Raw genomic sequence first — 25,310 nt, 5'->3', positions numbered from 1 at the left:
CGCCTACAGTTTTGAATGTAGAGAAAAAGTTTAATGCCATAAAAGTGTAGAATGGATATTGCTACGAAACTGCTATCCCAGATTTTCAAAGATCTGGCATTTTGACCCCCAAAAATAAAAAGGTGATTTTAAGTACCCTAAAAGAAACAGAAATTTCCAAAAGTTTTAAAAAATGGGAAGATATCTTGTATCATCAACGAAACACCATCAACATGCCAACTTTAAGCTCAACATAGCTCCATTTTTGGCAAAGTTATGGCGAAAAAAACTAAGTAGGTAAGTACTCAAGATTGATGACGTCAAATTTTCAAACTCATTTGTAACCGTTCTATGCCATTTAGCGTAGAAAGATGACCACCATTGGATTGCCCGTGACGAGCGGCATCGAATTAATGCCTTTTTAAGCAAAAATATCAACTTCGAAATTTGACTACCTAACCTTGACCTGACCTTGACTTCCACCAGAACATAAACTCTAAATGTTCGCCTCCCAACAACCTCCCAATGTTCACCTAAAGCACAACTTTAAATATGAAATGTAGAATGGCTCTAATTCCAAATCGGCCGTAAAACATGTATCGCATTACTTTAAAGTAGGTATAGTTGGGTTCACCCTCTGTGACCTGACCTGGCATCAGTGACCTCATTAACTCTCGCCCTTGCAGAGGGAGTCGATGCGACCTCCCAAAGTTTTTTTCAAAGATAACGTAAAACCGGCGGATAACGTAAAACCGCCAACTTTGGCACAGCCTATGGGGCAACCTTGTTATATATGACCTGAAAATTTCAGGTCCGAGTAACCTCGGGTCAGGTCACTAGGTCAGAAAAACCGGTACAAGGTCACGGTCAAATTTCAATTTTCTTTATGCACCTGTCCAGCTCACAGTTTTGTTCTGATTTCCTTCAAACTTTCAGGATGTGCTAAGTTCATCGAGCATAGTTCGTATTTATGTCACTGACCTGAGGTCAGTTAGAGGTCAATGGTCATTGCGTCGTAATGTTAAGCCTATGAGAAAATATTCAAATAACTCCAATTAGGAAAATTCTAGATATCCGCTTCGTTCTATCACTTTTGTGCTTTAATACCACAGTACTTAACATTATGTCACTTGTTTTTCTTTGTTTGGTGTATAGTCGACTGCAGAATGATGTTCCACTTTTAACAGGCAATTATTTGCCTGTAGTGGTAGGCTGTGCCGCATCACACGGGCTGAGTTCACAAATTATAGCTTTGTCCCAATGCTCACAATCGACACGCTTAATTGCGTGATAAACGGCACAACTTGGCGCTCCGGTCAACTGATAGCTTCTGAGGAGTGGAACATCATTCTGTAGTCGACTATACTTATCCAAGGGTCAGGTCAAATGAGGTTAACTGAGGTCAAATGACGTTTGTGCCGATAAATTGTCACAGAAGAAAGATAGAGCTTTCAAAATGGTATCATTTTGTTCCTCTTGAACAGCCGAGTCGAATGATATGCAACATTAAGCATGTCGACCATTCTTAAGTTTTACTTAAGAATGGCTTAAGTTTTACTTAAGTTATGCTTAACTTTTTAAGTACACTTAAACAAGCAAAAAAAAACCATACCAATCGACGCGCCTTGACGTGTTGAGTTCACCGATACTTTTGTTTTTGCTCTATCTTAATAAGATCAAAAGCTATAAGCGAAAAACTTTTGACCTGTTCTATCAAAAATTTTCATTTATACCCCCAAAACCACCTAAATATTGACCTAGAGCAACCAAATTTGCGCAGGGGCGAGAATTCTGGGGGGTGCATCTACCTACCAAATTTGGTATTTCTAGGTGCCATGTCCAGCCAATCGCGAGGGGGTGGGGTCGCAACGTAGTCCATTCGTCGTGGTCCACTGCAGGAACATACCTTTTAGATCCGTGTCTTAGATATTTTAAAGTTTATTTGTACTTTTTCTATTCTTATTGTTTTTTTTTAAATTTAATTTTATTTTTACCGTGTACTTTTATATTATATCATATTATTTTCTGGATCTCTTTTATGAATCTCTGTATTTTTAAGTGTCATCTATTTGCGAATCAGTGAGTGCGTGTCTTCGGGTTAGTGTTTACCTTGTGTGTGTAATGTGTATTTTATGTTGTGGTATGACTTCGCCTGTTAATGGGCCATGAGCCTGTTGGCGATTTATTTGAATAAATGAATAAATAAATAAACAACCCTGCAAGGCCGCGTTATGAAAAATGGCCTGCCAGGGCGAGGGTTAAGCAGCTGGGCGCGGGAACTACTTTCAGACTGGGTGGCACACCATAATAATAAATAATAGAGATCATCCTGGGGTACCCCCAAATCTAGTTTCTCGCCGTTTTTACGCCACTTATTTTTCATCCCTTGGCTTTTATAAACAAAAAAGATACCATTTCCATTAAAATTGCGGTATTTCGTCTCAAAGTCGTGACAGCTACAGAGTGTGGGGGGGGGGGGGGGCAAGCTGCCCCAACTGCCACCCCCTCCCCCCTGGTTCCTGCGCCTATGTCATTAAGCAACCTATGTAAGTACCTATTAGGCAACTAACGCCCTATCGATGATTTTCGATAAGTACCTTTTACTCGATGTTATAACGCATTCCTCGGAAGGCCTGTGAACGGTGAAAAAATGAGACCTTTTACCTGACCTGTGACGTCATCGGTTGCACCTAGGTCAATTAAATTCGGTCGCATGGTAGTTCCCCGGTGGGGCTATCGGGCGCTGTTTGAATTTTGGAAATCGTTCGGCAGCTTTCCGAGATTGGGTCCGGAACGGGGCGCGGATTAATGATTCCGAATTGAAACTTACTTAATAGCATATACAGGGTGTCCAGAAAAACGGATACTATTATTTTTTGCTGTAATTCCGAAAATAAACACCTTACATTTTAAAATGGCACATGCTTGTATTCGCAAAAATATGGCAAAACAGACAGCAAGTGCCACATGGCATGTAAACTCTTTGGTTAGTCGCGGCAGCTCCTCAAAGCAGATACTCAATGTGAGCGGCCTTACGGCGGATCAGCTCCAGCACTAGCACAGTCTGCAGGTGACTGATGGTCATGTTGACTATCTCGGAGGGCAGGCAGACAACTTTCCAACGACGCATTACAGTGCTCATAAGTTTTGCCAAATCTTGCACTATTAGCACATGAAGTTGAAACAAAATCGGCTCGTGCGTTAATGAATGCGACTTAATTTCCGTAGTATCTTTTTTTCTGGACACCCTGTAGGTATCACACGATACCAGGGGCGGATCCAGGAATTTTCGGGAGGGGGGGCGGCAAGTCGAAATAGGGGCGACCTGGCAATCCGGGGGCGCTCCATACAAAGGGGGCGCCAAACCCTCAAAATCGGGAGTTAAAAACCCGCGCCGTGCTGGGGGCGTTATTGCGCTCCCTGTCAGGTTTTTCGCATATATCTGAAAAACGGCGCCGCCATTTTCAGTATACCTTATCATGCATCTTTTCTGCACATGTTGTAAAAATTTCAGACGTGGGTGATGGAAGGTCAGGTCACCAGGTTATGCCAAGTGACCTAACCTAAGAAAAAGTTCAAATGCTCACCATTGCTATACCGACTGAACGATCGCTTTGAACCTTTCAGCGATTGATGAAAGCAACAACATTCATGAAATGTATATCTCGGAATTTCGATATCTGTGACCTAAGGTCAGGTCAGTTGTGCGACGTCTCCATTAGGTAGGTAGGTATGATTAAGTCTTTGGGAGAAAACTGAAAGGCATTTCTTTTGGACGAGCGCCATTCTACATAGACAATATCAAGCATTGGGATACATATAAAATTAACACACTGAATAAGAACATTGCACCTAGTGTGACCACTCATTATTTCCCAGAGGTCATCCCATGTCATGAAAGGTCCACAGCAGTTTTTTTTAAAATAACTTTTGATAGATTCATGCTAGAGCGATAAAAACACCTCAGTTGTGTTCAGCTCGACGATACGCAATACGCATCGACTGCTATGCAGCATGACCTTTCCCGGTCAGGTCATGACCTTGACCTGAGGTCAAATTCTCAAAATTACTTTTCATAAGGTCAACCTTTAGTTTGTTCGACGTGTCTCGACGACAGAAACGCAATGCTGGCAAACGTAATGTCGAGACTCTCTTGAGTCAAAAGTTATTGCAGGAAAAAATTGTTCGTAAAACGGCTATTTTAGAGTCTTTTGCCCTCTGAAGGCTAAACCGTTGACCTGAGGTCAAATCTGAGCGCAGCTTACAGTAACACCTCTGAAAGGGCTATCGAATGCGCTTTTCTGCGGCGCTATAGTTCTATTGGTTTCCGAGCTATGTGCCGCTGCTTCGAAAACGGAAAAATGTTGAAATAGGCAACATTTTACCTTTGATGACCTCTGGTGACCTGACATTCGACCTGACCTAAAAAATGACCGTTTTGTTTTCGTCCTGTTTTTGGACGATCTTTCGAATGCCGCTTATCGCGTGTCACTACGCGGCCCAGAAGCCGAGTTAGACGAGGGAGTGTGACCCCCCCCCCTCCCCAGCAGGACACGGAAAACTCAGACCACCAGCACGGCACGGGTTAAAAGTCGTAGATGGACACCGCTACCCTAGCAAAAGAGATTAGCAAAAAGGTGGCCTCCATTTACTGGTGCAGTCCTTCTTCTCCCGGTGATATCCCTCCTTTTTCTGGAAGCGTCTCACTTATGCTGGTATGCCTCACTTCTCCCGGAAGCGCCCAACCTCTGCTTGGATCGCCTAATCCCTCATGGGGAGACCCACTTTGCTTAAGTCGCCTCATTTCTTCCTCCTAAGAACGACCAATTTGCTGTAGGCGGCCCACTTATCTGGGACGCCCATCTTCTGCTAGAAGTGCCCCTCTTCTTCCTGATGCGTCTCACTTCTACTACGAGTGCACCTTTTCTGTTGGGGCGCCCCTTTGCTGCTGAGGAGTCTTTTTTCTACTGTGAATAGGGCGGCCCTCTCCTGTTGGGCGACCCCAAATTCTGCTGGAGGCTCCCCACTTCTGCCCAACTTTTGATGGGGTGCCCCTCTCTTGCAGGGGGCACTTTTCTTTTGCTGGAGACGCCACTCTTGTGGGGGCGCCCTTCCACTGCGGGGAACGTCTATCTTCTGCCAGAGGCACCCCTTTTCTTCTTATGGGGCTCCTGTTTTTTTTTTTTTTGCTGGGGTGAGGCGACCCTCTTCTGCTCGGAACGGGGCACCCCTTCCTTTTACTGGGGCACCGCCCCTCTGCTGGGGTTGCCCTTCCGCTGTCAGGGGCGCCCCTCTTGGTAGAATATGCTCCTTTTCTTTTCGTAATGGGGCGCCCCTCTTTTACTGGGGGCGCCCAACGGCTGCTGTCTGCTGGGGCGCCCATCTGCCGCTGGGGCGTCTCTCGTCTGCCGGATGTTGTCAATGGGGCGCCCATATCCTGCTTGGCGGGCCCAACCTCTGCTGGAGGCTCCCTATTTCTGATTAACTTTTGCTGTGGCGCCTCTCTTCTGCTGGGGCGCCCCTCTTCTGCTTGGGGCGCCCGTCTCCTGCTGGAGACCCCTCTCTTCTGCTGGGGCGCCCCTCTTCTGCCAGTGGCACCCATTTTCTTCTTATGGAGCTTTTTTGTCGGGGCGCCCATCTGCTGTCAGGGCGCCCCTCTTCTCGGAATGGGGGCGCCTATCTCCGTTTGCTGGGGCGTCGCTCCTCTTCAGGGGTGCCTTCTCCTGCTGGGGGTGCCTTTCCGCTGCCAGGGGCGCCCCTCTTGAACAGAATGTATCTTTTTATTCTTGTAATAAGACGTTCCTCTTCTGCTGGGGGCGCCCATCTGCTGCTGGGGCGACTCTCATCTGCTGGGAATGGGCAATTGGGCGTCACTCTCCTGCTTGGTGAGCCCAACTTCTGCTGGAGGCGCCCTATTTCTGCTGAACCTTTGCTGTGTCGCCGCTCTTCTGCTCGGGGCGCCCTCTCTGCCGCGGGATATGGGCGCCTTTTTCGGATGGGGGGGGGGCGGCCGCCCCCGCCGCCCCCCCCCCCCTGGATCCGCGCCTGTACGATACCATTTGTATAAAGAAAGACGATAGCTTTTCTTATTGATTTTTTCCCAAACACGAACCCCGAGGAAATTCTGGCTCGATTTTTTTATGAAAGGTTCCGGTAAAAGTGGGATAAGTGGGGGGGGGGGGGGGAGAGCATTTATCGGCTGCTCAGAATTGCGTAAAATGATTGTACTTGATAACAAGGCGAGAAGAAGAGCGTGAGAACGTTCTTTGGACATTTCAATAGCCAGGGATAGGATTGTGCGTAACAAATGCGTTGTGGTATTTTCCCAAACTGCAAAAAGAAGCGTCTTTCCAATCCGATGGGATAGAACAGCGATAAGCATTGATGAGAAACCATTCTCTAGAGCAGGAACCAGAGCTAACAAATGTGTGGTATACAGTCCGGGTGCGGAAGAGAGGGCTGACAAGCGTCTGGCATTATATAACTTCAACGTGCAGCTCGGCTTTGCACGGAAATCCGGTTCGTCTCACTGAAATTACCTCCACATTCTGCAGCCTTTGTTACGAGGGCCGGTATACCAGGGTTCTCTCCCGCGTGGCTCTTTGAGAGCTATCAGCAGCTCAGCAAGTCTTGACCTATCGCCTCGGCCGCCTCAGCCCGACATGACTCGGAAGCGCACCCCGATACCGCGCATGCTCGCTGGCGGCAAAGTGCACAGTGCGGCGGGTGCCCCGCAGAGGCGCGCAAGTGTGCGCGATAGCAGTTGCATTTCGCTTTGTGTCGCGCCCGCAGTGGTCGACGGACCAGCATCCTGCCGGGCTAGATCATGGCCCACCCAGCCAGCGAGGTAAGAAATGGTATTCCGTTTATATGCTCTTAATTAAGTAGGTACTGTGTTAAAAACGGTCGCCTTCCTTGCATTTGGATGATGAGCAATCGCGGAACGAGTCTAAGCAGCCGCCAATATGTGTTGAAAAGTAGAGAGAATCGGACTGCAAGAAAACTTGGACACACCCAATATATGGCCGACCGATAAGAAAAAGGGATTGTTTCACATATTTCCATAGAAATTAGTTGACGCACAGTGTGCGTCAACTGCACACCACAACAAGGCGGGTACGTATACTTTCTCTATGGCGTGTGCTACCGAGATGTTGAGCAAAAGTTTGTGCGTTGTTCCGTAAATCGGTCTGCTGTTTATTTACCGATGTGCTCTATAAGCGCTTTTACCTTCGGATGCTGTTGACTTTCTCTTTAACCCGCACACCGACGGGGGGAGGGGTGGTTGACCGCCCTCCCCCCTGAGGTTTTTCGTGAATAGTGCAAAAACCGCGGCGCGTAGCGCCGCGAAATTTGGCATGACTTTTTCCTCATCAATTTTACACATGGTGTGCAACTTTGAACCTCCTACCTTTCAAGGTCAGGTCACCAGGTCACTTCGAATGACCCAACCTCAAATCACTTTTTTTGCAACTTTGTCACCGTGTCAGAGCTACAGTAGATGACGGAGACCTTTGAAAGTCGAAGGATGTAACGAGGTCATCAGTAGCTACAATTTGTTTATCTCGGAATTTTGATATCGATGAGTTAAGGTCAGGTTAATTTCTTGACCGTCGGTGCGCGGTTTAATACCAGAAAGAATGTATTTTTATGTATCATATCATGATTTCGTTTTAGAGACTAACATGGCGATAATGTCTCACTTCACCTGGGCGTGTCCCAATTTACGGTGTGTCATTTTACCGAAAATGTGAATCAAATAACAGAATAGTAAGATTTACTTCAGCTGGCTACTCAAAACACATGCTCATGCTCCCTTCACGTTTTCACGCCTTTTTTCTGCAGCTGAAAACAGCCCGTCCAGATGCAAAAAATGCAAGATCACTAGTGAACAAGTATATGTATAGAAATGGTCAGCCTCTTCCTATATTCGAGACGCGGCCATACAATGGGTGAGTTTTATTCATAGGGGTGACAAACGAGCGAGCGCGAGAGTGAGTGAGCCCTGTGCGTGCGGAAATGCAAATGCGATATACTTCCCACCCACTTGTGCACGGCACCCTTCCAACGGGCCTCTACAGCGACGTGTCAAATGTGAGCGCAGTCGGCCCCTAGGCGTTCTCGAGATGTGGAAGCAGCAATATGCACACATGTGCACAGTGCACGTGCGCGCGTGCGAACTGGATTCGAACTGAATATGTCACGGCACCCTAACCGCCAGCTCCTAACCCTGTACCAAATTGAAGTGCAGCTTTGAGGCCCAGCCGCTTCCGATATTCGAGATCTGGGAGCGATTGCACGTGGGCACCGCGCACGTGCAATGCAATGCATTGTGACACATGGAAATGCATTGCTCGATGAGTGCCTACCTAGTACCTACATGCCAACTTTCAGCTCGATCGGCACAGAAATTACCAAACTTGTCTATTGTAATTGTTACAAAGTGACACCATTTCATTCACGTGGGACGTGCAGTGGGGGTCAACCAATGGCTGCAGCGTTCCATTTTACAGACACTGGTGTTGGTTTAATTGTTTATACTGAAACGCTGACGCAACGTACTTTTTTTCCAGGAACATCGCTTCACGTGTGAAAATTTCTCTTCCATCGGTCGATGTGGAATTTGAATGCAGGGCTGCAGGAGCAACTGACAAAGTAAGCTGGGTTGTGTTATACCTAAATGGAACTCGTGTCTTGAGTTTCTTTAGTCGAAACTATCAAACTGGTGGGTGCATAAAGGAGGCAATGAACTCTGTGGAGACTTCCTCACAAAGTCTTCCAGTCTCCAAATATAATATGTAATGGTCGGAATTTCCTTCTTTAACCCGCGCATGACTGGGGGGGGGGGGGGGCTTTATAAAGGCAGAATGATGGAAGGAGCTCTTATATAGAGCCCTCCTGTTTTTCTGCAATATCTTCCAAACCGCTGGACTTAGCGACACGAATCTTAAAATACAACCAGCTGCATCAATTTGAAACCTTGTGTACAAAGCAAAACTTCGAAGCCACCGTAGGTTAGCAGGAAATGACGTAAGAGTGACGACATATTTGGCCGATTTTGATGCAAAATCTTGGCCTGCAACCGCTCTCAAGTCTCAACTGACTGTTTTTTTTTCTTAGCTAGCACCAATTTCTTTGCATAAAGGGACTCAAAATAAACAGAGCTATCAAATTTTTTTCTCGGGTTAAAGAAATTAGAACATTTTTGAAAATTATATGTAATACAAAATCTAACCAAATAAGTGTTGGATTTTCCCCTGTAAGTTTTCGCTCTATAAAAACGGGAACATATGTTATGGAACACATACAAATGACTTTCTCTGGACATTTTTCAACCCGTCATCTGCAAAAATGGCAAACTTATCCCCTGTCCATTTTGCGGTAGCCAATTATTCGCTATTATCAATATAGGTACTTCAAATTCACTTGTTAGTACGTTTTTGACATCGTACGTCAAAACGAATAACACCATCGTGTTCCTTAGCTCAAACTGTAGCTGAAAAATACTTCTTTGTTAACCCTCGCCGGCCGAGGGGGGCGGGTGCCGCCCACCCCATAGGGTTTTTTTTCGCGATAGTTCCGAACACGCTGGCGATAGAGAGCTGAAACTTGGCATACCTGACCTTTGATTCAAGCCGGATCTTTTGACACCAACTACATTCTCGGGTCAGGTCAGGTCACTGATCTATGACGTCATAAGTGAACCTCTGCACGGTCTTCAGATGTCGCAACTTCGCAACGCCCTCACTGCCAGAGGAGCTTTCACAGGGTCTTAAGCATGCATGTAAGGATGAGTTCGTAAACCAAAAATGGGCCCAACGTGACTTGTTGAGCGGCATGAGTCAGAGGACAAAATGTGAATATGCTAAAATGTTGATAGTTTTTACTTTGACCTGACCTGTGATGGCATCGGTAACCTCGAGGTCAACAAAATTAGGTTTAGCACGACAGTTATTTATTCTAGGGATATCAGAGGCCGTTTGAATTTTGACAATGGGACCTGTGGTTTTTAAGATATAATAGGAGAGGGCTCCGCGAGCTCCCCCCCCCCCCCCCCCCCCCCCCCTCCCAGTCACTCGCGTTATGGAATATGGTACCCCAGCCATGTGCAGGTTAAACGCTGCTCTGCAAATAAAAACAAACGTTTTACAAAACAAAAAATGTAAAGGCTTTTGAAGCGAGGAAAACAGGTATTCCAAATACCAACTTCCCCCTGGATTCACCGGTAAGTTGTTGTCATTTATACATACCTACAATGACATCGCTGGTCAAATACGATAAAAGTTAGGTTGTTAAAAACCATGTTCTGGCTACTACATATACGAGTGAGAGACATAAAAAAATATGTTGACCTGACAGATAGAGCTGATTGTCGCATTAAAGCTAATTAACTTTATAGTTCACTTAAAAAAGTAGCTTGGCTTAATGTGATGGTTTGGACATTGACCTTACTGTCAAACGTCTATCTGCATCGCATGCTCGCGTTAACTGAATGAGTAATTTCTGACATTTCACCCCTCCCCCAAACTTTGTGAACTGCAACCCCATCCGTTTCCAAGTTATCCAATAAATTTCATAATGCCTAGCTATATATATATATATATATATATATATATATATATATATATATATATATATATATATATATATATATATGTATGTTTCGTTAAAAATGACCGAATTATTTGCGTTGATGGGTTTCTTCTGAACCTTTTCGATAGAACGCACTACATGAGCAGAAGAAACTCATCAACGCAAATAACTCGGTCATTTTTAACGAAACATGTCTCGAAAATGGATTGCTCCCAAAATATATAAATATATATACATATATATATTGTTTGTGTAGATAGGCAGAGTATCTTCATTTAGACATTGTTCATTGAACCGTAGTGCGAATTCTGCTTTTATGAGCTTCCGATTTGTGTGTTCGTATTTTCGGATCGTTTTCTTGAGAGATGTTGATAATTGTCCGATTATATTGGCAAAGGTTTCAGACATAACATGTATACAAAATTAAATTCCTTAAGCTTTCGAAGACATCTACGTCTTCATGATCACAAGGTTGAATTGTAAAAGCACAGAGCCTAAGTTTGCTATTAGAATGGAAGGGAGAAAAACTAAATACATATTGTGCGTGATAAATTTTTATCAATTTAATTTATCACGCACAATATGTATTTAGTTTTTCTCCCTTCCATTCTAATAGCAAACTTAGGCTCTGTGCTTTTACAATTCAACCTTGTGATCATGAAGACGTAGATGTCTTCGAAAGCTTAAGGAATTTAATTTTGTATACATGTTATGTCTGAAACCTTTGCCAATATAATCGGACAATTATCAACATCTCTCAAGAAAACGATCCGAAAATACGAACACACAAATCGGAAGCTCATAAAAGCAGAATTCGCACTACGGTTCAATGAACATATATATATATATATATATATATATATATATATATATATATATATATATATATATATATATATATAGGATGCCATTCGCCTCTGTATTATCTAGTGCTGCTTGTGTAAAAATCGTTCAAAATGAACGATGTAGCAGTGATGAATGAAAGGCACCACCCAAAATTTAGGCTTTGTTGATGTTTCCTTATACTCCACGTAGTTCCAATCAAGTTTCTTTTTCATTTACTAGATCCGATGGAGGCTTTAAATCGATAGGGTGTGGTTTTTGAAATGTTTAATTTATCGACACCCGCCCACGCAGGAAGCGATACTGAGATGCGCCGAGCACGTCGTGGAAGAGCTGGAGCGGCGGAACCTCCTGGACAGGGCGGCCGCCCCTTCACGATCGCAGCTGCCCAGCGCCGGGCAGCTGCAGGTGGCCAGAAGCGGACAGCTGCAGCTGGCTAGCAGCCGACAGCTGCAGGTAGCCAGCGGCGAAACGTTACGGCCGGACATGACTACAGCAACCCAGGCGAGTTAACTTTATAACCACCATCAACATCAGTCCTAATCACTACTGATGTGCAATGAAGACAGTGACGCAGCCGTTAAAGCATTAAAACACATTCGGCATCCCCTACAATTTCGCTAAAATTCAAACAGGACATTAATATGCGTGTCCTCATCACACATGCAATACCTAAGCAGAATATTGATCCGTTTGGGCTGGGAGTTTCGTAAAAAAAAGAAACTTTTTCAGTGGCTGCTACGATCTCATCCGTCAGGGTCGCCGAAAGCGATATTTTTATTTATATATCAACCACCAAACGGATAAACATGTTGCTTAGTTATTGCATGTGCGTGATGAGGGCACCCATAGCCGTGTCCTGTGTGAACTTGAGCGGAACCACAAGGGTCGCTGAAAATGGCTTTCTCTGTCACCTCAACCTCCAACTACGAAACGAGTGAAACATTGTTTAGATAGGTATTTTCCAATTATCATGTGTAATAACGGCACCCTGCAATGTCCTGTGTGAATTTGAACGAAATTGCAGGAGTCACCGAGTGCGTTTTTTGAATGCGTATACGAATGCGTTGCTGTCCAATCTTTGACAAATGATGTTTCTCACTCAACAAAACAATTTGCCCGATCAGAACAGAAAGCTTGACTACAGCGGACTTAGATACTCAAATCTGCACTTATTTGGCTGTCTTCACGATTTTGACGCCTTTTTTATACAGCTGAATACAAGCCGTCCAGATGCAAACGATGCAAGATTACTAGTCAACAAGTATATGTATAGAAACGGTCAGCCCCTTCCTATATTCGAGACGCGGCCATACAATGGGTGAGTTTTATTCATGCATTGGGTTGCCGAGATGTCTGTTAAAAGAAACGTAAGCATCTTACCATTTTGAAAAATTATATGCTATTTTATATAACTGCTAGTGAGTCATAAATACAATATTTGTCAGCGACCAATTATTGTTTGTAGCACAAATTTGTTTATCGATAATAGCAAAATGATGCCGAAGCATTAAAATTGTATATATTTCGCCTCGCATTGTCATGTATGCGTGCAAAATAGCAGCAAAACTTTACAGATCAGTGAAATGGACATAACGCTCACATCAAGCACAAGCATTTTATTTTGCAATGACTGGTTTCGGTTAAATTGTTTATATTGAAGCGCTGACGCAGCGTACTTTTTACAGGAACATTCTCTCGCGGGTAAAAATATGTCTTCCACCAGTCCATGTCGAATTTGAACGCTTGGCGGCAGGAGCAACCGATGATGTAAGCTGGTTGTGTTATGAATGATATTTTTAAGCTAAAAAATGACAAAAATACGTTCATTTGGGACGCAGTGGGAGGCAAAATATGTATTTACCGCCTTCCTGAATCTTTTTTTAACCCTCGCCAGCACATCGAGGGGGGAGGGTAGTTGCCACCCCCCCCCGCCAGGTAGTTTTTTTCTGTTCTGCACTAAACATCTTTAAAGCTAGAAGCCTGATTTTTCGTATAGCTGCTTTTCTATCTCTTTTCGGCGTCCACTGAAAATGTCAAGTTTCTGGGGTTTTTGGTTTCGGAGATATGACCTTGTTCTTCAGAGCATGTCATGACCCAAACGACCAATGCCCAATATCTTGCGTTGGCTATGGGTCTTGTGAGCTTTTGCCTTTTGACACCTTGATTTCGGTTGTTTTGCCAGTCTTACCTCCCACCTATCATGGAACATGTTGTTCGACGATGTCCAGATGTCAGGGTCAAGGTCAACCTAGGTCATCTAAATCATTGCGTTTTATGCAAGCTGAATGTATTTTCGTGAAGTTTCTTTGACTGCATTTTTGGTAAAACCTTCGCAGTTCATGATCTCATGTAATAGGGACACACAAACCAATCGATGCACACATCAGTATACACACAGACACACACACAGACATACAAACACATATCATTAACCTTGACCTAACTTGACCTGAAATGACCACAGCCAGCAAAAACCTAGTCGAATAGTGTGACAAAGCTGTTCTAGCTGGCTTGGCACCACAAACGGCAGCGTCATCGGTTGATGGGCACCGCACGTGACATTCCAACGGTGACCCCCAAGCAGCAACATTTCTTAGATTGACCTGACCTGGAAGGTCAATGACTGACATAATGAGGTAAAATTGAGTATCATTGGATTTGTCTCTTCCCAAATAATCCGTTGGTCTTTACCGCGAAGGTCTATCTCCAGCAGGAGCGAAATGGCGCGGGGGGCAACCCCCCCCCCCCATGTGCGTCCTAGGATGAGAATATGGCATGTGCGGGCGAGAGTTAACCCTTGCCCGTATTAGTTGGTGTTTTGCCAGCCGCGAACGTACGAGGGGGTGGGGGTGGGGTGAGGGGCGGTCCGTTGGACCCGTCCTTGCCGTTTGGCCCCTGATCGAGCTAGAGCTTCGCGAAAAAAAACGAGCGTGTTGCCCATGATGAGAGAAAGCCGTCGATACCCAATTTTAAGGCCCTAGGTCATTGGTTGACATTCCTGGGTCAATGACCTAAAAGTCGGGAAAAGCGGGACCTGTCAGGGGCTCCGCCACAGGGGGGTACGCGGGGGTCCGGACCCCCTCAATAATTTACCTGGGGGGTACAGTACCCCCCAATATTCCGAATACTTATAAGCTTGTTTTCGCGTAAGAATGAATAAATTATTCACAGAATGTGTTGAATTTTTTAGGATGTGTTGACAGTCGCAAGAATAAGGAATTTAAGATCTAGAAATGTAAGGAACCCTTAAAATGTTGTGACACACACACGAATTGCTATATGTACACTCGCCTACATATAGCAACACTCGCCGACCTATATGTATGGGAGTGTCATTATTCTACCATTTTGTTATTACTATAAATGCGTTTAAGATTGCTATAGGATTAGCTAAGCATGCTAGGATTGGGCTATAATTTCGTGAGAGGGGTCCAGCTTGCAGGACACCTCCTAGACACATGAATACCCGCCCCAAAAGAACTTCAAATCGATCTGAGAATCCCTTTACCATGTGAGGTCACCCGATACCGATAGTGCTGAGGGGAGGGGGGGGGGGTCCAAGCCGGTCTTTCGATCACCATACTAGTCTAAGCAGCCTCACACCGTTCTGAGGTAATCTGCAATAATCTGCACAGGGCTCTGAATGCAGGTTGGTAGAGATAGGACATCTACAAGTCACAAGTCTTACAGGGTCCCCATAACCTGACCTGTGATTCAAGTGCAGCATTTTTATATCCATTTTCAGGTCAAGTTAGGTCACACTCTAATCACAGTGACTGAATGGCAGTCTCTAAGGACCCCATACTGCTATATGAGGGCAGGGTTTCAAATCCCTATAACGACTCCTAAATCCATGCGCTTCCCTTTAACTACTTCCTTGAAGGACCCGACACCGGCCTAAAGCCTACAATACATATATCTGAGCGCCTATGAAGGTCCCTGAATTTCCAAGCCCATGCCAGTCACTGAGAGCCTAATGCGCTGTCTGATGGCTAACACCGTCCTTGGAGCGCGCAACAGCGGCCTCAATTCCTCAAGAACGTTGATTTGAGAAGCCAACATGTCGGTGTCAATGGGCTCCGCTTCTCGGTTTTCGATTCCTTGTGCAAACTGGACTTTGGTTTTTCGGTTTGAAGCAAAATTTTCTCGATAAAATTGTTAAGCTTTCTTTGAACTCTGGAAAGAACGGAAATTTATCATCGATTTCTGGAGCTGCAGGGGGGGGGGGGGGGAGGGCGATGAATTCGCCCAAAATGCCCACCCTGGAACCACCAGCGAGGTTTTGTGTTTTGGGTCGGACCCCCCCCCAATCCCAAAACCGTGGCGGAGCCCCTGGGACCTGTTAGAACGTCGTAAAGTGTGGCTGCTGTGGGGTTTTCGAGGTGTTGATCACGAACATCATGTTAGTTTTGATCACAGATGATGTCTTCATGCATTTAGGCCAGGTCGGGTCAGGTCAGGTCAGATCAACCAGTAGGGGTCCGGCCGAGTATTCGTAGTATGTTTCAACCGCCTCTGACAGCTTCGTAACATATTACGAAAGTACCAAAACTACTTCGTAAATGTTAAACTGGCTGCTTAATTCGAATTCAGCTCCAAAAACTAGCCTAGAAACATGTAAAACTCCAAAAAGTGAACAGAGGTCATCAAAGGTCAATGACCTGATCTGACCTACAGGTGACCTTGACACCCACCCTAATGCATGGGACCAACATCATATCACATGTTTGAACGCCTGAAACCACGAAAAGACTGCAAACGGGCGGCTAATGCCAGCCGACATGTGCCGAAACGTGATTCCGGCCAAACATGGTCACGATAAATAGGTCACAGGTCACAGGTCATTTTGGTCAGAGTCATGAACTTTTTAGGTTAGGGGTAAAATTGATTAACTCGAGTGTACTGAAAGTTTCGTCGCGATTGGCCGCTTTTTACGCGAATTATTCGCGAAAAACCGAGGGGGCCGTTTGACTCCCCCTACCCGGGCGAGGGTTAAATCACCGCCATTTCAAGCAACATGCGACTGGTTACACAAGAGCATTGTTCACTTGCCGAAGATAACGTGAGAGCACAGTAACATGGTAGTTTATGTCATCTATGTTCTAGCTAATGCTACAACTGGAAGACGGAAAAAGTATTTGATAAGATGTTATTGTAAAGTACCTACTAAAGTAAAGCTGGTTGTCTGAAACAGTGGTAGTAATCAAACGGGATTTAGTTGGATAAAATAGCTGAGTTTCATTTAGTTAATTGAGTGGTTGGACATTTTTGGACTTAGACGTCAAAATTGATACCCACAAAAATGATAGATAGGTAATATGCTAAAAATGTTAACCGACGACGACAATGTTGCCGAAAGCTCGTCTATATCATCTGATAAATTAGGTTAAGGGCCATTGATTGGCGTTTAAATTTTGACATTTTGAATTAACCGACACCCGTCCACGCAGGAAGCGATACTGAAATGCGCCGAGCTTGTCGTGGAAGAGCTAGAGTGTCGGAACCTCCTGGACAGTGCGGCTGCCCCTTCACGATCACAGCTGCCCAGCGCCGGGCAGTTGCAGGTGGCCAAAAGCAAACAGCTGGCAAACGGCAGGCAGATGCAGTTGACAAGCATGGATCAGTCTCAGTTGGCCAGTTCCAGGCAGCTGCAGCTGTCCAGCAGTCGACAGCTGCAGCTGGCTAGTAGCCGGCAGTCACAAGAAGCCAGCGACAGACAACTGCAGCTGTCCAGCAGCCGACAGCTGCAGGCATCCGGCTGCGGAACGCCACAGTGGGACATGGTCACCCCAACCCAGCCCCAGGTAAGTTAATCTTATCCCTACCATCATGAGTAAAGGAACTTTACCACTTTTAACATGGAATTTTGAACTTGAATAGCAGACTTCTAGCTTGAGCTGAGACGAGCACAAATCAGGAGCCTTTACGGCCCAACGATCGCCCTAGGCAAAGATATTCCATTTCTCGTTCAGGGATCAGTGCCTTACGCAGGAATGTGATGCCTTACGAAAGAATGTCAAGAATGCAGGCACCTCTGGCAGAGGCCAACGTCAGCCAATCAGCATGCAGTTGGTTTTGAACCACGCAATATGGTTGGTTAACGCACAATAACGTTCCGCTGCAAGCACTGTTTAACCTCTCCCAAAGATGGCAAATAGCCTTTCCTATTTGAAAATCATTTAGGAATTCCTTTTGTAAATATGATTCATTTTCTTATCAGTTTGAGCATAAAAAATACCAAATTGTAGCAAAACGTATTTTAGGAAAGTGGCACATAATTTCCTGTATAAAAAGCTTATAGCTCCGGAAAACATTTTGAGAGAGAGTTGCATAATCATTACAATAAAAAGGCTAGAAACTTTAAACAGTGCACGTCAGCATGTGAATGACCCGATAATCCGACGTGATCAAGTCTCTATACCCCACGATTTGCGCAGACGGGCTGTTCCTCCCAGTGCAACCAGCCGCCAGGTGCGCTCTCGGCGATTCAGAGTGCACTCCAAACTCTTCCGCGAGCGCTGGAGAGGGTAAGTGCTGTACATGTAAGGCATGTGTAACTTGCGACATACCTGTGTTCTAGTAAGCTCTCTGTACAGCGAGCTCCTGCTGCAGATTCTGCTCAATTATGCAATGTAGATCTCGGTGTGCGCGCGACCGCTTTCGCGCAGTTGGTTGCGATGCGAGCACTCATCAGGCGCCCCGCCGCGCGCCCTGCTCCGCAGACTTTGCCGGCGGCGCCCGGTCTTCCAGCCCCCACGGCATGGCGGGGTCCGGTGCCGGCAGCCACTCAGCAGACCAGCATGACGCTCACCTTACTGAGGATTGACAACGCGACGGCCTCTGTCCCGGCTCCGACTCCGGCTCCGGTTCCGGCTCCGGCCCCGGCTCAGCCCCGGGCTCCGGGGCGGCCCGCCGCAGCGGAACGGCCACCGCCGTCCGTTTGCCGTGAGTTAACCATGGATCACCTAGTAATTAACTAAGCGTAGGACGGCCGGCCGGCCCTATGGCGATACCCAAAGGGCTCCGAACGGAACCCTGGAAAGGAGCACGGGGGCCGATCCACTCCGGCAAAGACTGACTGGCTGAGGCGACGCCGGTGACTAAGCGACGACTTCCATCTGTGACGCAGGCGGCACTGGGGATTGAATCGATATCTTTCCGCTTCTTGATACAACGGTTTAATTGTCTAGTACGACGTTGGTGTAAGGGCATGTTACGTTTTCAAGTATACAAGTCATGCTTTAAACCATGTCCGTCTTATCTTGCTGACTAAATGAAAGAAAAAAAGAGTAGCTCCTCTGTTGAAAATATAACTTATAGTAGTAACTAAATAACACGTCTTTGCTTTTACTCGATAATCGTCAATATTGTCCGTCTAGTTTATGGACTTTTCAACCTCACGGTACTGATTGTTTTCCCATAAATGTTGTACATTTATTTCAGATTAACCAGCCCCTGATATTTCCCAATATGATCGTTGGTTGAGTTGGAAGAGGCCGTACATTCGTCAGCATTGTACATACATTGTAGCGTTATATCATTGTTCTTTAGGAACTGGAAAATCAGAAAAGTTTTCGGAAGATGGATTGGTTCAAAGTTTACATATTAAATAACGCCATTGGGTTTCCGTGGTTTGGGCGTTACTGGTGTCCACTGTCCTCCAGCACGGACAACAGGAACGGAGATGGGCTGTCCTGGAGCAGACTTTTCGCATTACCAGCACAATCAAAGTAACGAGCCCGCCCTATCGACGGCAGGTCTCCTGGGACGAACCGATAGACTGTGTGACCGCGATCTCAACAAGGCAAGCTTCCAGATCGGCAAGTATCGAAAAACGCTGGGCATCGAGCTTGGGCTCAGCGCTGCTGACATTGAAAACTGCAAATTTCGAGAAGAAGACCCATACGAGGTTAGCTTCGCAATCGCGCGAATCAAATATTATACCCAGCCATGTCCATTGTCCATGGATCCGAGAAAATAGATCTTGGAACTGATCCCGTGATCTTGATGCTGGATCTGAAGGGATCATGGTCCAGCTTTTTAATTTATGTACATATAGAGGGATCCATAGGGATAATACTAATAGATGCAAGTCTGCTTTTTACTTCAGATCCTGATATACTTTTTGGCGTCACGGAACTACCAAATATTCACTTCTTGCAACTCACGAATGTTCTGTTTTAGTTGTATAATGTGATTGCACGTCATAATTCATAGTTATGTGACACTTTTTGACATTGAAACTCTTGGGAACATGGCTTCACATGTGGGATCCACTTTAATCATAGATCCATATTCCATGCTCTTGGTTTATTGTCAGATCGATATATTTACACGCGGGATCCGGTGGGATCATAGGTCCTAGTTTGCAGTTTGCTTTGAGATCCACTGAGATCATAGATTCATCACTCGGATCCATGTACCTACATTGCACATGTCTGGTTATAGGTACAGGTATGTACAGTCCACAGCAGAAGTAATGTGGGGTTTCAGTCATGGGTATGTTCTGCTTCTGAAGCTTAGGAACGATTAGCCAGACTACAATGAAACTTTGAACGTAGCTTATATGTATCGTCACCTTTGCAGCTGCAACGTTAGCTATTGACATCTTCTTTTCGATCACTCCGCATTAAACAATCGCCAGTCAAAGCCAACCGTTGAGATTGGTAAAAACCCTACATTACTTTAGCGGTGGGCTGTACATACCTATACCACTCATTCATTTTGGGTTTTGATTATTTATGAAAACGAGTCAGGGAGTCAGAGCTAGTCGACAGTGTACGGTTTTCTGTAAATGAAGTTACAATTTCCCTTGCACAGAACAGATAATATGGTATGACAATCTTAGCGTGTTATTGTTAATATAACAGGAACAGCGCCATTCGCAATTCGCATCGAGTCGGGCTGCACTGACCTGTATACACGTACCTACACAGGTGAACCGTCGCATCCTGAGGAAGTGGCGGGAAAAGATGGCGGGTAGAGCGACCGTCGGCGTCCTCTGCGCGGCGCTGTGGAAAGTCGGCGCCAGGGACGCCCTCACCGCTCTCGCAGAGGGGCAATCATGACCGACCGTGCTGCCCGAACACACTTCAGGGCAAGGAGTTCGGATTTGACCCCATAGTCCAATGCTATAGGCTCGCCGGACATATTTATTTGTTGTGTTCAATAAAGTTGACTGTGAACGTTCCATGCGATCCAAGTGCAAACAGTGCGAGTCTTGGTTGTAGGTACTTGAACGTATGCTGCCTGATTAGCAGAATGCTGACAACGTTTAAAGTTTATAGCACAGTTGATGACCGAACTCACTAAAACCCCATGCGTTAAACCTACTAAAGATGGCTTCAGGATCAATCAATATAGGATCATCAGGATCAATCTGATAATAGCCGTTTTCACGATGGCCATCTGGTACACATTTGGTACACATCTGGTGCAGATCAGGTGCAGATTTGGTCAAATCAGGTTCAGTGCATCTCTTAGTAGCTATCAGCTAGAATTGCACTAACTGCTTATATGCCTGCTTTGTCATATTATCAGAGAGTTCCATCGATTAGAACACTGAAATAAATTCATAAAATAAAGATATTTGCTGTAAAAGAGATTAGGTGCAGATTTGGTCAAATCAGGTGCACTCGCCGGAAAGCCCGTCGTGAAAACGGCTTGTGTCTCTTAGCACTAGCAGCTAGGGTTGCACTAATTGCTTATATGCCTGCTTTGTCATATTATCAGACAGCATCATCGATTAAAACACTGAAATAAATTCATAAAATGAAGATATTTGCTGTAAAAGAAATTAGGTGCAGATTTGGTCAAATCTGGTGCATTCGCCGGATAGCCCGTCGTGAAAACGGCTAATATGACATAAAATTACTTTATCCATTTTCAAACGTTTCGACTTTATTCAAAGTCATCTTCAGTGTTAACCCGCGAGTTGCTGGGGGGGGGGGGGACGTTAAACGCCCCCACTTTTTTCGCCGGGCCATAGCATCCGTGCCAAATTTTGGGTACCTGTAGGGAATTGATTGAAGTCTATTGTGACAAAATTTCAAAAAATCGGTCGGAAAATTTTGAGATATCGAGGTTTTAGTGACGTCATGATTTCTGAGTTTTCGACCAAGAACGGCATATGTTCAAAAAATCATATAAAATCACAGAATAGACATACAGACATGCCGTAAACGGCATTAGACTGCCAATACCATGAACAATCAAATGGCTATCTTCGATTATTGATTATCGTTTCGCATTTGCCAAAATCTTGATCTGAATCTTGGCAATTTCTCGTGACTAACTACTTCACGACCATGATACATACATTTCTTAAATTGAACTTTTTGAGCCAAACACGTACACATATGATAAAATGAATGTCACCATCGTGTTCTACGACCCAAATTACCCATAAACATGTGTCACAGGCTGCGAATATCAGTTTTGATTTTCGGGGATATGTGCCTACCCGGTTGACCTGACCTTGACCCTGACCTATGCTTGACTGACCCCTACATGGGGCTGACACTCTTGTAGGCCTTATATGATGGATTGTGCACCGTTTTGACAGAGTTTATGACGAGAGGCGCTCATTGCGAAGTCCTGAAGTCCATGCTACTGAAAGCCCGATTTCAGGTGTTTGACCTGACCTTGACCCGACCTGTGACCTCAAAATTCAATTTTAAAGTACTCATCTGAAGCGTCTCGTCGCGTTCTTTCGTTTGCCGCCTCGTGCGTTTCGCTGCGCCTATTGGTTCTCGAGTTATCGGCTGGGGGCGTTTAACGCCCCCCCCCCCCCCCCAGCAAACGGTGGGTGGCGAAATACCCCAGCAACTGCCGGGTTAAGATAGACAAGTACACAATTACATGCTGACATAAATATACAAGCTATGTTCTTGATACAAGCAGTCGATGCATGGTCGATGCAGGGTATCAGTCGATGCACATCACACACTTTACGAAAAAACAAGACATAAAACATCATTCGTGTTGATTCGGTCGTCTTCCTACAGAACGATACGTTTAAACGCAGATGATCGGTCATTGATGGTCGGTTTCGCTTCAAATATGTGTAAAGATTCTAAAATTCGTAAATTGAAGTTTGAGCGTTTTTGATCTATGATTTTGAAATCGTCTATACTGAAGGGGGTGTCATATGCTAAAGAATGATCCCGTACAGACGATGCTACTGGACTGGATAAGAGTTCGCCCGTTCTGTGTGACCTACCCCTGTGTTGGCAAACTCTGCTGTGGAGCCTAACATAGGTAGAACCTATGTAAGATCCTTCACACGAAGGACAACTGAACTTATAAACTACAGCAGATCGACACATTTTAGGGATAGAGTCCTTGAATTTGAACAGAGATCCAAAAGTGAAGTTGTTTCTGAGAATGAATCGCGGGCTTAGATATGGGTAGTACTTTTGTAGGAGAGCGCTTATTTCATTTTTGAGCTTAATTGAGCGTTTTCCGAAAAACGGCAAAGTGAAAAAGCTGATCGACTGATACCCTGCATCGACTGCTTGTATATTTATGTCAGCATGTAATTGTGTAGGTACATACTTGTCTATCTGAAGATGACTTTGAATAAAGTCGAAACGTTTGAAAATGGATAAAGTAATTTTATGTCATACCTACTAAAGAATATCGTAAGACGAACGTTGCGACACATTTATATACCTATGACGAAATTTAGTAATTACAAAATTGACGCTTTCACATTAAGGAACGTGTAACATAAAATCACAATTAACAGTCCAACTGGATCTGTCTTGTCTCTAACTCCAAAAGGCAAATGGTCATCAACAGCTTCCGCACGCAAAAAATCAAAACCACCGTTCACGTTCTTTAACATGTCATACAGCATGCGCTAAACGTGTATGTAGTTGCTTAGGGACTGATACCTTTGCTTTGTGATAACCTGAGTTGTGAGATGATTTGTCGAGGCATGTCGAGGAAATAATAGCCGTTTTCACGACGGCCATCTGGTACACATTTGGTGCACATTTGGTGCAGGTTAGATGCAGATTTGGTCAAATTAGGTTCAGTGTGTCTCTTAGTAGCTATCAGCTAGGGCTGCACTAATTGCTTAAATGCCTGCTTTGTCATATTATCAGTGAGATCGATTGAAACACAAACAAATTCATAAAATAAAGTTATTTGCTGTAAAAGAGATTAGGTGCAGATTTGGTCAAATCAGGTGCACTCGCCGGATAGCCCGTCGTGAAAATGGCTATTAGGTATATATGTCACTTTCTGGTGTTCTCACGTTTCAACGAGCTCTTTGGTGATCAAAGTAATAAAGTCGTGGTTGTTTGCAATTTTTATTTGTCATTCTCAGACTAACTAAAGTAGCTTGCTGCTAGCAAAAGCGAAACATACATATATGCAGTGCGATTCTTTCAATGACTAACTCCAAATGCCAGAGTATGCAACACATAGGTAGGTTCATTGACCTATAATAAGTATAGACAGACTACTCTGGCGCCTGAAGGCCGTTCCCGCTGAGCGACACTAGCGCCACCGTACGTGTAAGGGCACGAACTAATGACACAAAGCTTTGCCTATGGGAAAAACGCGAAAGTTTATCAACTTCTTTCTCGTAAATAACAAGACGGAACGGAACGAGACTGCGTCTACAATGTAGGAGCGTCCAAGCTTAATCACTTGAACATAGCACAAAGTCATAGGGTGAGGGACACGGCACGCGCCACGTGCCAACTAAGTGGTGACAAATTTGTTCGATCAACAATAACTTTACAACGACTGGGTTGATTGAGCTGAAACTTAGCATGTCGGTGGACATGCAAATGATAATGCATTTCCACGTGTCACGGTTTGGGTGCTGCTGCACGTGCGCACGCGCAGGGTACGCTTCCAGATCTCGAGAACGGCTGGGCCGATTGCGCTCAAATTTGGTATGTCGTTAGGGACTGTTTGACAGGGTGCCGTGCGTATGTCAGTTTGGGTCCAGCTTGCACGTGCGCACGTGCGGGGGTCGCTTCCACATCTCGAGAGTGGCTGGGCAGATTGTGCTCAAATTTGGTACACCGTTAGGGACCGTTTGGCAGGGTGCCGTGCACAAGTCAGTTTGGGTCCAGCTTGCACGTGCGCACGTGCGAGGGGTCGCTTCCACATCTCGAGAGTGGCTGGGCAGATTGTGCTCAAATTTGGTACACCGGTAGCGACCGTTTAGGAGGGTGCCGTGCTCAGGTGCATTTGGGTCCAGTTTGCACGTGCACACGAGCGGGGCCACTTTCACATCTCGAATGAGCGGCTTTGCCATTGCGCTCAGAATCATCATTTCTTGATCCGTTAAAGGAGCATTCGGCTTCACTATCACGTAGTTTTCCAGGTCTCATGCGCGTTTCTCTTCATGATTGCGAATTCGATTAATACAGTTTGTTAGTTGATTCAACATTATGTATTGTGTATTTAAGATGAAGCTCAGCAGTAACATTCATGACATCATCAAATCATAGTCAAAGCATATGAAGACGTGAAAATAATGTTCATGGTAGTAGAGACTGTGGGATGAGTGGCGATATACTCATACCAATCTGGGCCCTGTTCATGAACCCCGGCGGTCGCTGCGGCCGCTGCGGTCGCTGCGGCCAGCCGGGTTGTTACGTCACAAAAAGGGGCGGGACTCATGTAGTATGACGAATGTATGACGTCATCTTGCTGCGGCCGCTGCGATCTCTGCGGCCGCAATCCAGCGACCGCCGAGCCTCAAGAAAACTAATTGCACTGAACTTGGCGCACTGAAGTCAAATAGGCGCAAGCCGTGTTGTCATGGAGACGATTTTGTAAACAAATTATCTACCGGTGTCCTTCAGTTGTAAACAATTGTCGGAAACTATTTCGACAGCAGACGCTGTTCATGGAACGCTGCTGCG

At 45.3% G+C, this 25,310-nt stretch overlaps 1 protein-coding gene across 1 annotated transcript; it reads left to right on the top strand.

Annotated features, from left to right (window-relative positions):
* Positions 1–6,698: 6,698 nt before the first annotated feature.
* LOC122386190 lies at positions 6,699–20,607 on the top strand. The gene is made up of 11 exons (XM_043375143.1): positions 6,699–6,826; positions 7,825–7,931; positions 8,553–8,634; positions 11,710–11,919; positions 12,630–12,736; positions 13,104–13,185; positions 16,869–17,222; positions 17,856–17,945; positions 18,141–18,363; positions 19,176–19,327; positions 20,355–20,607. Exons 1-11 carry the CDS (start codon positions 6,806–6,808, stop codon positions 20,484–20,486), a joined length of 1,560 nt encoding a protein of 519 aa, XP_043231078.1. The 5' UTR covers positions 6,699–6,805; the 3' UTR covers positions 20,487–20,607.
* Positions 20,608–25,310: the final 4,703 nt, after the last annotated feature.

Source organism: Amphibalanus amphitrite, unplaced genomic scaffold (genome assembly GCF_019059575.1).
Source record: "Amphibalanus amphitrite isolate SeventyFive unplaced genomic scaffold, NRLGWU_Aamphi_draft 000243F_arrow, whole genome shotgun sequence".
NCBI lineage: Eukaryota > Metazoa > Arthropoda > Thecostraca > Balanomorpha > Balanidae > Amphibalanus > Amphibalanus amphitrite.
This window is presented reverse-complemented; position numbering and strand designations above follow the sequence as displayed.